The following is a 10,966-nucleotide window of genomic DNA, read 5'->3' on the forward strand; positions in this document are numbered from 1 at the left end:
CGCAACTTGTCGACTAAATCAAGTAATTACAATTACAGTTTCTGTCTGTCGCTAATTCAATACAAAGGAAATTTGAAGACTGGCTATGATCAAAGGCCTCTGGCCACACTTGACGTCGACGCAACAAAAATGGCCGAGCGCCGAAATATTGCTAGCAAGATGGCTGACGATTTATATCCGCCGGATATTGAGAAAACTAAATGAGCACACTCTGCTGGACAATTTTCTGATTGTTTATCATTATCAGTTTATATTACTTTCACGTATTAAAGTTAAAAAAAAATTTATAGCTTACACATGATATTGAAATGGAATCTGTGAACACGTTATGTTACTTTTTCAATTTACTGTCTGTTGGTACCCATGTTCGAGATATTGACTACGTCCAAATTTCAGACTAAATTACAAAGCTAAATTCAGTCTTCACAATGAAATACTCCATAGTACAAAAAAAACTATAAAACTAGTATCTAGTTATTTTTTAAAATTGAAACGTTTTAATAAAATACAGCGAACGATATAAAATGTGAATAATATGACAAAATAAGTTTTTTTTTAAGTATTTTATTGTATAAGTTCCAGTATTTAATCAACGTTTAATCTAATCGTCTTTCTTGGTATCGGTCTTTCCTCCTCTGATTCTTCCTGTACGACGCGCAGCAATAAGACCGATCTTACGACCAGCGCTAGTTCCTCGTTTAACTGTAGATGCTTTACCAATGTGTTGATGGTTACCACCACCGTGAGGATGTTCAACAGGATTCATAGCAACACCACGAACCTGTACACAGAAATGTTTTAAATGCCTTACTATCGTTCTAGTACAACGGTCAATTTTATGGCTACTCTGATATGTATTGTCAACACTACACTATTTAGGTCTCAAATGTCCGGAAACATCATTAATATTTACTTCATATGAAAATACTTAATTGTATATATACTATTGCATAATATTTTACCTTAGGCCAGCAATTCCTCTTTGCCTTATATTTATGATAAGCACGACCAGCTTTAAGAATTGGTTTATCAATACGTCCACCACCAGCAACTATGCCAACCATTGCACGGTTATTGGATGGAATGACTTTTTTAGCACCAGATGGTAACTTTACTCTAGTTTTTTTTGTATCAGGATTGTGAGCTATAACTGTGGCATAATTTCCTGAAGCTCTGGCCAATCGACCCCTGTCACCAGTTTTTTCCTCCAAATTACAAACAATAGTACCTTCAGGCATTTGACCAACAGGCATTACATTTCCAATTTGAAGATTTGCTACAACATTCAACATTTTGTATTATTGATCTATGCAATCTATTAACCTGTATGAATAATAATTTGTTAATATTTTTCTTGACATTTAGAACTTAACATGCTTTAAATGATGTTTTAATTTAAAGTTCACTTACCTTTTTTTCCACAATAAAGGAATTGGCCGGTATACATCCCTTCAGGTGCAATAAATAATTCTTTACGAGTTTTAAATTTGTATGGGTCACGGAAGTGAACAAGAGCCAGTGGTGCTCCACGACCAGGATCGTGGATAATATCCTACAAAGTCAATATAATATTTTAACAAAAAAACCTAAATAGGTGCTATTTTATGAAGTATATGTTGAAATTTCAGAAAGAGCCTCTAGTTGTTACTCTTCAAATTTTTATTCAGAAGTAGGAATACTAGAAATCATCATGAACATAGTTTCTAAAAATCATACTGAAAACATCTTTATGAAAATAAACAAACCTTCACAACACCTTTGATGTATCCATGCCTTTCAGAAAAATCCAAAGAACGAAGTTTAGGTGCTCCCTTTCTCCTTTTTGTATGAGACCTAAACACAGACCCAGCACCTTTACGCTGAGCACGGATAACACGACCCATGGTTTAAAACCTGTACACAAAATTACATAAAACGTTAAATTACTTGATTTTAACAGTACTGAATGCAATACGAAATATGACACTATGTGTTGTTCTCTGCAATAACATAACCAAAAAATGTTATAAGTAACATATGACACACATTTCTTCTCAAAAACTAAAATATCTACGAAGATTTATAGAAAATGATTCAATATGCTTTAATAGTAATAAATTTATATTAGATGTATTTTATATTTTCAAATTTCAGAGGATTTTAAATACGAGATAATCGTAGCTCACGTACTCAGTAAACCGATATCAAATAGAGGAAGGTACAGGCGGAAGTCAATCCAACATGTAAAATTGAAATTGGCTGCACTGTTTGCCCGCTAAAATATTTGATTTAAAAAAATATACGAGATACGTATCTTAAAGAAATGTACTAGATATTAATTCCTTATAAATATGAAAATTAATAATTGTTAATTTCATTTTATTAAACTATTTATCTATTTTCTACTCTATATATAAATACATATATAATGTACAATAGAAACATTGATATTAGCCAGAGAAGCAGACATACGGATCATTATAACACGAACATTCAAAATGTATAGACGTGTTTGCTTACTTCTACTTATTATATTTTACATATCAACAACGGTTACATTGCATACTTTAAAAAGACAGAAGAGGATTGTTGGTGGTAAACCGGCTGCACCACCTCCTGTAAATGATCCTGTTGTCTATGTGACAAGTAGTAAAAGCCAAGCACGTATTTATGGTACTCGAGATCCGAATAAAGGATTTTATGTGTTTCGTGGTATTCGATTTGGTCTACCTCCAGTAGGTCAACGTCGATTTCAAGTAAGTTATTCTTTTTGAATCTAGCTTTTTATACACTTGATTTAAATAATTATACAAGAAATATATGAAGAAATCTATTTTATAAATGTTTCATCTATATAAATAGCTTATTTCTGAGATAATACTTTTTATTACATTTTCATATCATCAAAGTAAAACAAAACAGCTACAATATTATACATAGCAAAAAGTTATATAAATTATTCTATCTAGTAAAAATTAACATCGAAATTGTTGCACGATAAAATGATGTGTTACAGTTTGTATTAATTTATCAGTTCGTACATCCTGTAATAATGAGTACAATGTAGTAAGCTTGATAGTACTATCAGTAACCACTCGCCTAGTTTTTTTTTATTAACGATTTACCATTGTTAAATATAAAAAAATCATTATTCTTTCAGAGACCTATACCTCTGAATTTGGAGGGTGAAATTAATGCGACGAAATGGGGACCTCCTTGTCCTCAACCTAATGACGTTAACGGTAAAAGAATCGTGGGAAGTGAAGATTGTCTTTTCTTAAATGTTTTCACACCTATGCTCCCAGATTCCGGCGATGGGTATCCAGTACTAATTTGGATACACGGCGGTGGTTTTAGAAGGGGTTCTGCTTGCCAATATGAATTGAGAAATATAATTCAGAAAAAAATAGTGGTAGTGTCGATTCAATATAGATTAGGTTCACTTGGTAATTACAATTAGAATAAATGTCAGTTTATTAATACGTAGAAAAATATATTTTTATATATTGTATTATTGATGCAGGATTTTTAAGTAGCGGTACGAAGGATTTACCGGGTAACAATGGTATATTTGACATGATGTTAGCGGTGAAATGGGTGGAGGATTATATCGAATTTTTCGGTGGAAATCCGAAAAAAATTACACCGTTCGGCCATGGCACAGGAGCTAGTTCTGCCTTCATGCTTGCATTATCCAAAATGTCAAGAAGTAAATAAAATTGCAAACAATGTAATAGTTTCATAATGCTATTCAATAATTTAGAAGTTTATGTCATAAATTTTTAGACCCCTTCAGCGGGTTAATTGCAATGTCGGGTTCAATTTTATCTCACTTTGCGATTGACAAAAACCCCTCATCCAAAATGCAATATATTGCTTCGACGAATGGATGTCCATCAAACGATACCGTCCAAATGATCTACTGCCTTAAACAAATACCAGTTGATAAGTTGATAGAAACTGATTCCAGCTTACAAACTATGCGTTCTGTTCTCCATGGCTTCATATATAGTTTATCAACTTTATTAGGTCCTGGTCCTGTAATTGAGGGCAATGATGATGGAAGGTATCATATGTTAAAGGTATCTTAAAAATTTCATTGTAACATTGAAATTACAATTATAATTCTGTTTGTTCAAGATTTCTTCCCAATCTTAATACCAAGACACCGGAAGATTCTCTGCAATTTGAAGAATTTCCAACGATTCCTTTACTAACAGGAGTTATGAATAATGAAGTGGGAGGGGCAATTCTTGGAAATTATAAAACTGAGATTCAAAATGATTTGGAAACTTTTCCAAATTTTTTAAATGATTATCTTATACCAACTTTACAGAATACTATTTCGGACTTCGGAAATAAATCGCGGTTTACACCCGACGCTTTTAGAAAATATTTTAATGTTTTTAACACCGGAAATAATTCTGTTGATATTAGTAAAGTAGCAGAAGCTATGGGAGATTCTTTATTTAATGTGCCTGCTTTTCTGACTGTTGAACATTGGGCTAAAAAATCTGAAGCCTTTTTGTACAGTTTTGATCATAAAGGAAAACGAAATTATGGTAAAAATTTTCTAACCGGATTACCTATAGCGGATGCGAAACATGCTTTGGATGGTATGCGTTTAAACCATATGTTTCAAATGGTTTTAATAAATTGCATCGATGTTTTATTATTTTTTTTAGGTATAACAAGTCACGGTGATGATCTTGGATATATTTTTAAACAAAATACTATTACCGGAGAGGCATTACAAAATACTGAAGAATCAAATAAAGAAGATGAACTTGTAGAAGATATTTTTACGAATATGATAGCTCAATTTGCTAAAAATGGTAAACCTAATGTAACATTTCCATTTCAAGGTGGTAGTTTACTTCCAAATTTACTACCAAGGTTTTCTAGTGAAAGTAATCAATTTATTAGTATTACTGCCACCCCTTACATACTGAAACAATTTAGGTAATTAAATACAAATATGAATTAAGTCAATTATAGGAAATTGTGCTGTATTTTTATGAAAGATATTTTAGGTATTGTGAAATGGGGTTGTGGACTGGCCTTGCAAAACGATTACAATCACCCATGTGTAATTTTTTCAAAATTACCACGGATAATGTCGAGCACAATGCTAAAAAAATTGAAACTAATGTTAAAAATCGTATTAGTACATTTGAAAAAACAGTTACAGATTTTGTACCTAATTTTACTATTTTAAAGAACGAAACAAAAATGGGAGCTACTAATAATTCAGTTAAAAACACGAAACCTACAAGAACAGGTTCTATATTTTGGAATTAGCTTTAACAATTATGTCCATAATTTTAAAAAATTGAAATATGAAACAGTAATACATTCATTATGTATTTAAAATATACTAAATGACTAATTAGTTGTTATCTTTTGGAATATCCTGAAACAATTGTAATATCTCTTCCTCTTTCTTTTCCTTTTCTGATGATAAACATATCTGATTTTCTTCAGGTACTTTAGAAACAATTTCGAAATTATTATCAGCTACTTGTGTTGTGTCCATACTTTCAACCGGGGTACCTTCATTTACTTCTGACGTTGATATACTTTGATTTTGATATTGCGATGTTGATTCTGGTGTTTCTGATACGTTAATTGCAACTGATGCCGAACTACTTTCATTCGACGATTTATCACAAATTTCTGTAACTTGTTCACTTTCTACAATATTATTATTTTGTACTATAACATCTACTTGTTGTTTTAACGTGTTATCTTGTATTTTTAAAACGTCTTGGTTTGTCTGTTTAATACATGATTCATTTTCAGTGATGTTTTTTGTAGTAAGTTCATCAATTTTGTTGCAATTTGAATGTATAACTTTTAATCTTTTATTTGGTAACGGTTCCGTATTTTCATCTATAGCAGTTTCGACATTAACTGGAGAGACATCTTCAGTTGCTTCCATACGTTCTTGCACACTTTGACCATCAGCAACAAATTCTTTTTCTATTATCCTAAAAAATATTAATAATTTTAATTATTTGTTGTTAATTTAAATATATTTAAACAAATATATGCATTTTTAAAACTTACTCTACTTGAGTTATTTGGATGGGTGGAGCATGAGAATGTACTATTTTTTCAAGTTCTGCTAATGCCACTTTAGCCTCTTGAGCAATATATATGTTTTTGTCATTTAATGCTATTTCAAATATTTCTAAAGAATATTGCGTAGGTAAAGGTACTAAAGAATGTGGATTCAATTGCAAAGCTCTCAAAACTCTAAGTAATAGTAAACAACAGTCAGGATTTTCTTTATAAAATTTTTGTTCAGTAGAAGTAAAATAACAGTCGTACAACAGAGGTATTATAATATTTTGAATAGTCTGAAAAAAGACATTAACACTACATTTAATATCAAACTTTATAATAAAATGAAAAAATAGAAATCTTACCGTAAAGAATACTTGTTTTAAAAGAGTTCCACCACTAAAGTGTATATTCTGCAGCACGTTGAGAGCCACTTTACATACATCTACATCTAAATAATATTCTTTATTGGAAGCAATTCCATTATTCAAATACGTGCCTTTCTCATATTGGCTATCTCGAAGACGTTTCAATGCTCTTTTTGATAAATTATGAGTTTTTTGAATCTATAGTAACAACATTATGATATATGTTAAGTAATGCTTGCTAAATTTATCCTTTATTCGAAGTAAAATTAAATTTTGAATATACTTTAACTTACAGTTAACAAAACACGATCTTTTTCTGGTACTATGTCTTTCAAAATAGAAGGGAGAAATTCATCTGCAACTGTTTCTATACCTGACAGAGCATTAGTATTCACTAACCAAGAGTTAAGGCACTTATAAACAGATATCCTTACATTTTTAAAAGGTTTGTTTCCACTAATAGTTGTTTGATTTTCTAGAACATTTTCTGTCCATTGCAATGTTTGAAGAAATAGTTGCAATATTGTTGATCCAAATGGTATTAATTGGTCCTTAAATCTAAATATTTTAATCTCATATATTTTACTTTAAGAATAATTTAGCACTGCATTAAAATTATTATATTCTTACCCATTTATTAATGCATCTAAAACATTAAATAAAGCAATATGTAGCTTTGGTAAAATAAGATATAACATTTGTTCTTTGACAAAGTTTTGGTTCTTTAAATTTAAAGGTTGTATTGCTAGTCCTCTGCATATAACTTTTAAAATTTCATGAGGTAGCACTGAATTCTTTTTATCAATTCCACTGTAACATGTAAGTCATATAAATAAGGTATTTTGTAAATATATCATATATCATTTACACATTATCTTCTTACCACAACATATAAGATAAGTAAGAGCACAAATTACAAAATCTTCGTTCTTGTGTAAAATAAAATTGAATAACATTTTTTTCAGATATATTTGGCAATTCTAATTTATCCCAAATATCCACATTTTCTAATTCTACAAAACCAGAAAATAATTCATCCATTATAGCATGTATGCTGTTACAAATGAGTGCCTGGTTATATGTCCAGCTGATATAATTTAGTTTTGAAATTGGTGCTTTAAATGAACGCTCTGTTGCCTTTGCTAAAAGAACATAACACTTTGCACTTGCATCAACTAAATTTTCTTGAGGCGAATCAATTTGTAATAATATAATTTTTCTAATGAATATCTGAAATACCAAAATATTTGATAATAAATAAATTTTTCTATAAATTATTCTTAATCTTGATAAAGAAGGTGATTACCTGATAACGTTCACAAACTTCTGGATATTGATGTAATAATACAGCAGTTAAGTAATATATTGAACCACATATTTTTTCTACACTCATATTACTGATTATATTAATGAGCTGTTTCACATTTTGCATCGATACCTGCTTCTGTATGTCAGAAATATCTTTTGACCGTATAAGTAAATATCCAAGAACCTTACAAGAAATAGATAATTCTTGCAGAGTACTATGAATACTTTCTAATACTTGAGTAGCTTTTGACATCCATAGAACACAATATTTTAAAAGTACATCTTTAGAACATTGTGGTAAAATTTTATCCAGAATTAACAAACCATTATGTCGAGACTGTGATCGATTCAAATATTCATTAATAGTTGATATAATGATATTTTGTGCACAATCAACCTTAAAACAAAAACATACAGGTACATGATGCAGTATTTTAAAAAAATGATATGTTTGTGTTAGAACTGTAGTAAAAAGGTATGAGTACTTTGGAATACTCTACAATGTAAAATTAATTTGAAAAATATGACTTTACCTCTTCTAAATTAAATGGTATATCTCCATTGAAACATATTAAAGTTTGTAAAAATTCTTCATACTCTTTTGAATCATGATCAAAAGAATTAATTAATTGCACTAATGTTGCCATGTTACTTTTCTGACAGTGCACGTGTTTTCACTGATCTAATAGGTAAGGTTAGGTATTAAATATCATTATACACAGAACTAAAATACACGAGACAAATAAAAGATTTAATTTTAAAAAATAATACAACGAAACAAGAAAATGTATTAAAATTTAAAAAGTATATGCGTGTTACAGATATATGTACAAATATAGAGTGTACCACCTAATTCACCCACTTGAAATAATTTTTAAATTATGTATTGTTTAAAAAATTGTTGTAGACAATACTTACATAGTTTCTAGGGGGGTATTATACTCTACATGTATTTTTTTTTTTAGGTAGGAATACTTATTTAAAAGATTTAACTTTTCACGTCCTTAAAAAAAAATGTACCTTTTATCTCAACATTCAAAAAATGTCGCATTCTATACGTAAAATGTATTAACCTTCACAAGTCCTAAACTTACTCGATAATGAAATACTTTTTTTTCGTTTTTAAAATTTTGCATTGTATAACATGAAGTTACTAATCACGGATATATAATGAATGAAATCTCCTACTTAATGTTATGCAAAACAAATTTTTAATAATTGAAGGAAAATATCTCATTAACTACCTGTTAGGTTTAGGTTTAAAGCCAATATTTACTCAGAACTCGACGTTCTTTTGAAGTTCGAGATAAAAATATTACAATATTTAATTTAAAAATGTGAATCTACTAAATTTCCGAAGTATCCCTACTTAAAAAGAAATGCATATATGTACTGTGTAATGTCTGTCCCTCTTTAAACTGTGCAATTGCCATCTGTAATAACATTTCAAACAGCTCATAATTTAAAATTTATTCAGGATGTGCGAGTTATCCGACACACTTTGTATAATAAATTATGACGAAATGTTTTATAAATTTTGTTTTTTATAATTTTTCATAATTATAATATTGAATGGAAAACAATACGCTAATACATAATTAATTTAAAAACAAATTTAATACAAAATTTATTTGGTTATTATATGTAGGCTCATGTACTGAATATTACTGTATTTTCGTGTAATATAAAAACTGATTGAATTATTCAGTCATTTATTCTTATGAAATTTTACATTTCATAATATACACGTGAAACGTGAATATATATTCTCTTTTAAATTTATATTTATATTCTTGTAAATATACATAAACCGTGTGTCTAGAAAGAAACAGTTAGGGCATAGTGAACAGTAATTTCACGCGATTGGCCTCAATCGCAAAAGGAATTATTATGTAACTTTGCGGTGTACACGGTGGTGGTGGTACAAATATTTCTTCTTATCCTATGGATGCATATGATTACGCGAACTATCATTTCCTTTGGAATCGTTTAGGTGCATCACATTGGTAGCTTATTTCTGTAATATACACCTTAAATATAAAATAGTTTTTTCCACGTTTTTTACATTGAATTTCTTGAAGCCTATACTGGAATCGTTTGCGTCACTATTTGTAAAAGATATGAAACATTGTGGATAAAAATGAAATTTTTTATAAACCGTAACAGCCATTACGATAAGGTAACATTCACAGTCGAGCGACAGTTCCTAATCAAGTAACAACATCGGAGAAAGGGGACCGGAAATGGTTCCGTTTTTCGTGTACACGCTATTAATTAAAGATAAAAGAAAATATTGGTTTTGTTCACATGTTAGTTTCTAGCATTTAAAAGGTGTATTTTCGTTTATTTTTATAGATTTAACAAAATTTCATTTATATTTTCAGAATTTTTTATTTCGTGCATGAATAAATTCACGTTCAATTTGTCGCACATTTTCTGCTACTTTATACCCAGTGGCACACGTTTCAAGAACGTAAAAGTGCATGTAAAAGATTCACAATGTTGTTGCATCTATTAGATTTCACCCGCGTTTGTTTCCGATATGTTAAATTTCGCACGCGTGAAGATTCGTAAATACATTCTTTAAAAAATTTCTCGTATTAAGAACAATTGAAAATACATAGGATAATATCGTAGCTACATCTTTTTCTAAAATATAATTTCCTTTAAAAGAAAAATTTAATTTTTTGAGATCTTCCATCCTAAAGCTTTCCTGATGAGAATAAATCTATTATCAGCTTTGACTGTGATACATTAACCTAAAATACAAGCTATAAAAATTATTTTACCGCGATTATTTGTAGAGTGTTCTGTACAGATTTTTGTTAGGAAGAATCTTTTATAATTTTTGTGAATTGTGATCTATTCTACTATCATTATCGATCTTTTCAAATTAATGTAACGACACATTTCATCTGCGTTGTAATTGAAAAAAATTAGTTATGCAAGTGATACTATATTATTGTGTAGAGAAATACTACGTTTTTTATAATTTGTAGGCGAAATAGCGAAAACTCTCGAACTGGGGGGTTCCTGAGGTGACTCTGAACAACTTTTTCCTTTACCAAAATGTTGTTTGAAGCTTCATTTTTGAATTATTAACGAAAACCACTGGCCAATCAGAGCGCGCGTAGAGCCCGCGCTCAGGGACGAGCCAACAGAGATTCACCCGCGCGCTATCATGAACGACGCGACGCGTGACTTCTCGGTTACCGATCGCTGTCAAAAAAATTTGACTTTGCACC

The 10,966-nt window shown here is 30.0% G+C and overlaps 3 protein-coding genes across 3 annotated transcripts; 1 reads left to right on the top strand and 2 right to left on the bottom strand.

The window, feature by feature from the left end:
• Positions 1 to 581: 581 nt before the first annotated feature.
• On the bottom strand, positions 582 to 2,201 carry LOC108573628 (60S ribosomal protein L8). Its single transcript, XM_017936093.1, has 5 exons — positions 2,170 to 2,201; positions 1,746 to 1,893; positions 1,411 to 1,552; positions 963 to 1,276; positions 582 to 781 (listed from the first exon to the last, which is right to left on the bottom strand). The coding sequence occupies exons 2-5, from the start codon at positions 1,881 to 1,883 to the stop codon at positions 602 to 604; spliced, it is 774 nt and encodes a 257-aa protein (XP_017791582.1). The 5' UTR covers positions 1,884 to 1,893; positions 2,170 to 2,201; the 3' UTR covers positions 582 to 601.
• A 276-nt stretch (positions 2,202 to 2,477) lies between these two features.
• LOC108573590 (esterase FE4-like) lies at positions 2,478 to 5,280 on the top strand. The gene is made up of 7 exons (XM_017936053.1): positions 2,478 to 2,735; positions 3,140 to 3,425; positions 3,503 to 3,688; positions 3,766 to 4,045; positions 4,120 to 4,595; positions 4,665 to 4,941; positions 5,013 to 5,280. The coding sequence occupies exons 1-7, from the start codon at positions 2,478 to 2,480 to the stop codon at positions 5,278 to 5,280; spliced, it is 2,031 nt and encodes a 676-aa protein (XP_017791542.1).
• Positions 5,281 to 5,368: 88 nt separating this feature from the next.
• LOC108573656 (proline-, glutamic acid- and leucine-rich protein 1-like) lies at positions 5,369 to 8,368 on the bottom strand. The gene is made up of 8 exons (XM_017936133.1): positions 8,255 to 8,368; positions 7,720 to 8,118; positions 7,297 to 7,643; positions 7,044 to 7,223; positions 6,707 to 6,971; positions 6,411 to 6,611; positions 6,049 to 6,341; positions 5,369 to 5,969 (listed from the first exon to the last, which is right to left on the bottom strand). The coding sequence occupies exons 1-8, from the start codon at positions 8,366 to 8,368 to the stop codon at positions 5,369 to 5,371; spliced, it is 2,400 nt and encodes a 799-aa protein (XP_017791622.1).
• Between the last annotated feature and the right edge of the window lie 2,598 nt (positions 8,369 to 10,966).

The sequence above is a fragment of the Habropoda laboriosa genome, unplaced genomic scaffold (assembly GCF_001263275.1).
Source record: "Habropoda laboriosa isolate 0110345459 unplaced genomic scaffold, ASM126327v1 scaffold128, whole genome shotgun sequence".
Lineage (NCBI taxonomy): Eukaryota > Metazoa > Arthropoda > Insecta > Hymenoptera > Apidae > Habropoda > Habropoda laboriosa.

Excerpts from the sequence above, each read along its gene's own strand:
- LOC108573628 (XM_017936093.1), bottom strand. The coding sequence starts at position 1,883 with ATGGGTCGTGTTATCCGTGCTCAGCGTAAAGGTGCTGGGTCTGTGTTT. Across the intron at positions 1,553-1,745 it reads ACATCAAAGGTGTTGTGAAG|GATATTATCCACGATCCTGG; the intron begins GTTTGTTTATTT and ends TTGACTTTGTAG. Across the intron at positions 1,277-1,410 it reads CCTTTATTGTGGAAAAAAAG|CAAATCTTCAAATTGGAAAT; the intron begins GTAAGTGAACTT and ends TGAATGTTGTAG.
- LOC108573656 (XM_017936133.1), bottom strand. The coding sequence starts at position 8,368 with ATGGCAACATTAGTGCAATTAATTAATTCTTTTGATCATGATTCAAAA. Across the intron at positions 7,644-7,719 it reads AAGTTTGTGAACGTTATCAG|ATATTCATTAGAAAAATTAT; the intron begins GTAATCACCTTC and ends TTGGTATTTCAG. Across the intron at positions 6,972-7,043 it reads TTAGATGCATTAATAAATGG|ATTTAAGGACCAATTAATAC; the intron begins GTAAGAATATAA and ends TAAAATATTTAG.
- LOC108573590 (XM_017936053.1), top strand. The coding sequence starts at position 2,478 with ATGTATAGACGTGTTTGCTTACTTCTACTTATTATATTTTACATATCA. Across the intron at positions 3,689-3,765 it reads ATTATCCAAAATGTCAAGAA|ACCCCTTCAGCGGGTTAATT; the intron begins GTAAATAAAATT and ends ATAAATTTTTAG. Across the intron at positions 4,596-4,664 it reads TGCGAAACATGCTTTGGATG|GTATAACAAGTCACGGTGAT; the intron begins GTATGCGTTTAA and ends TATTTTTTTTAG.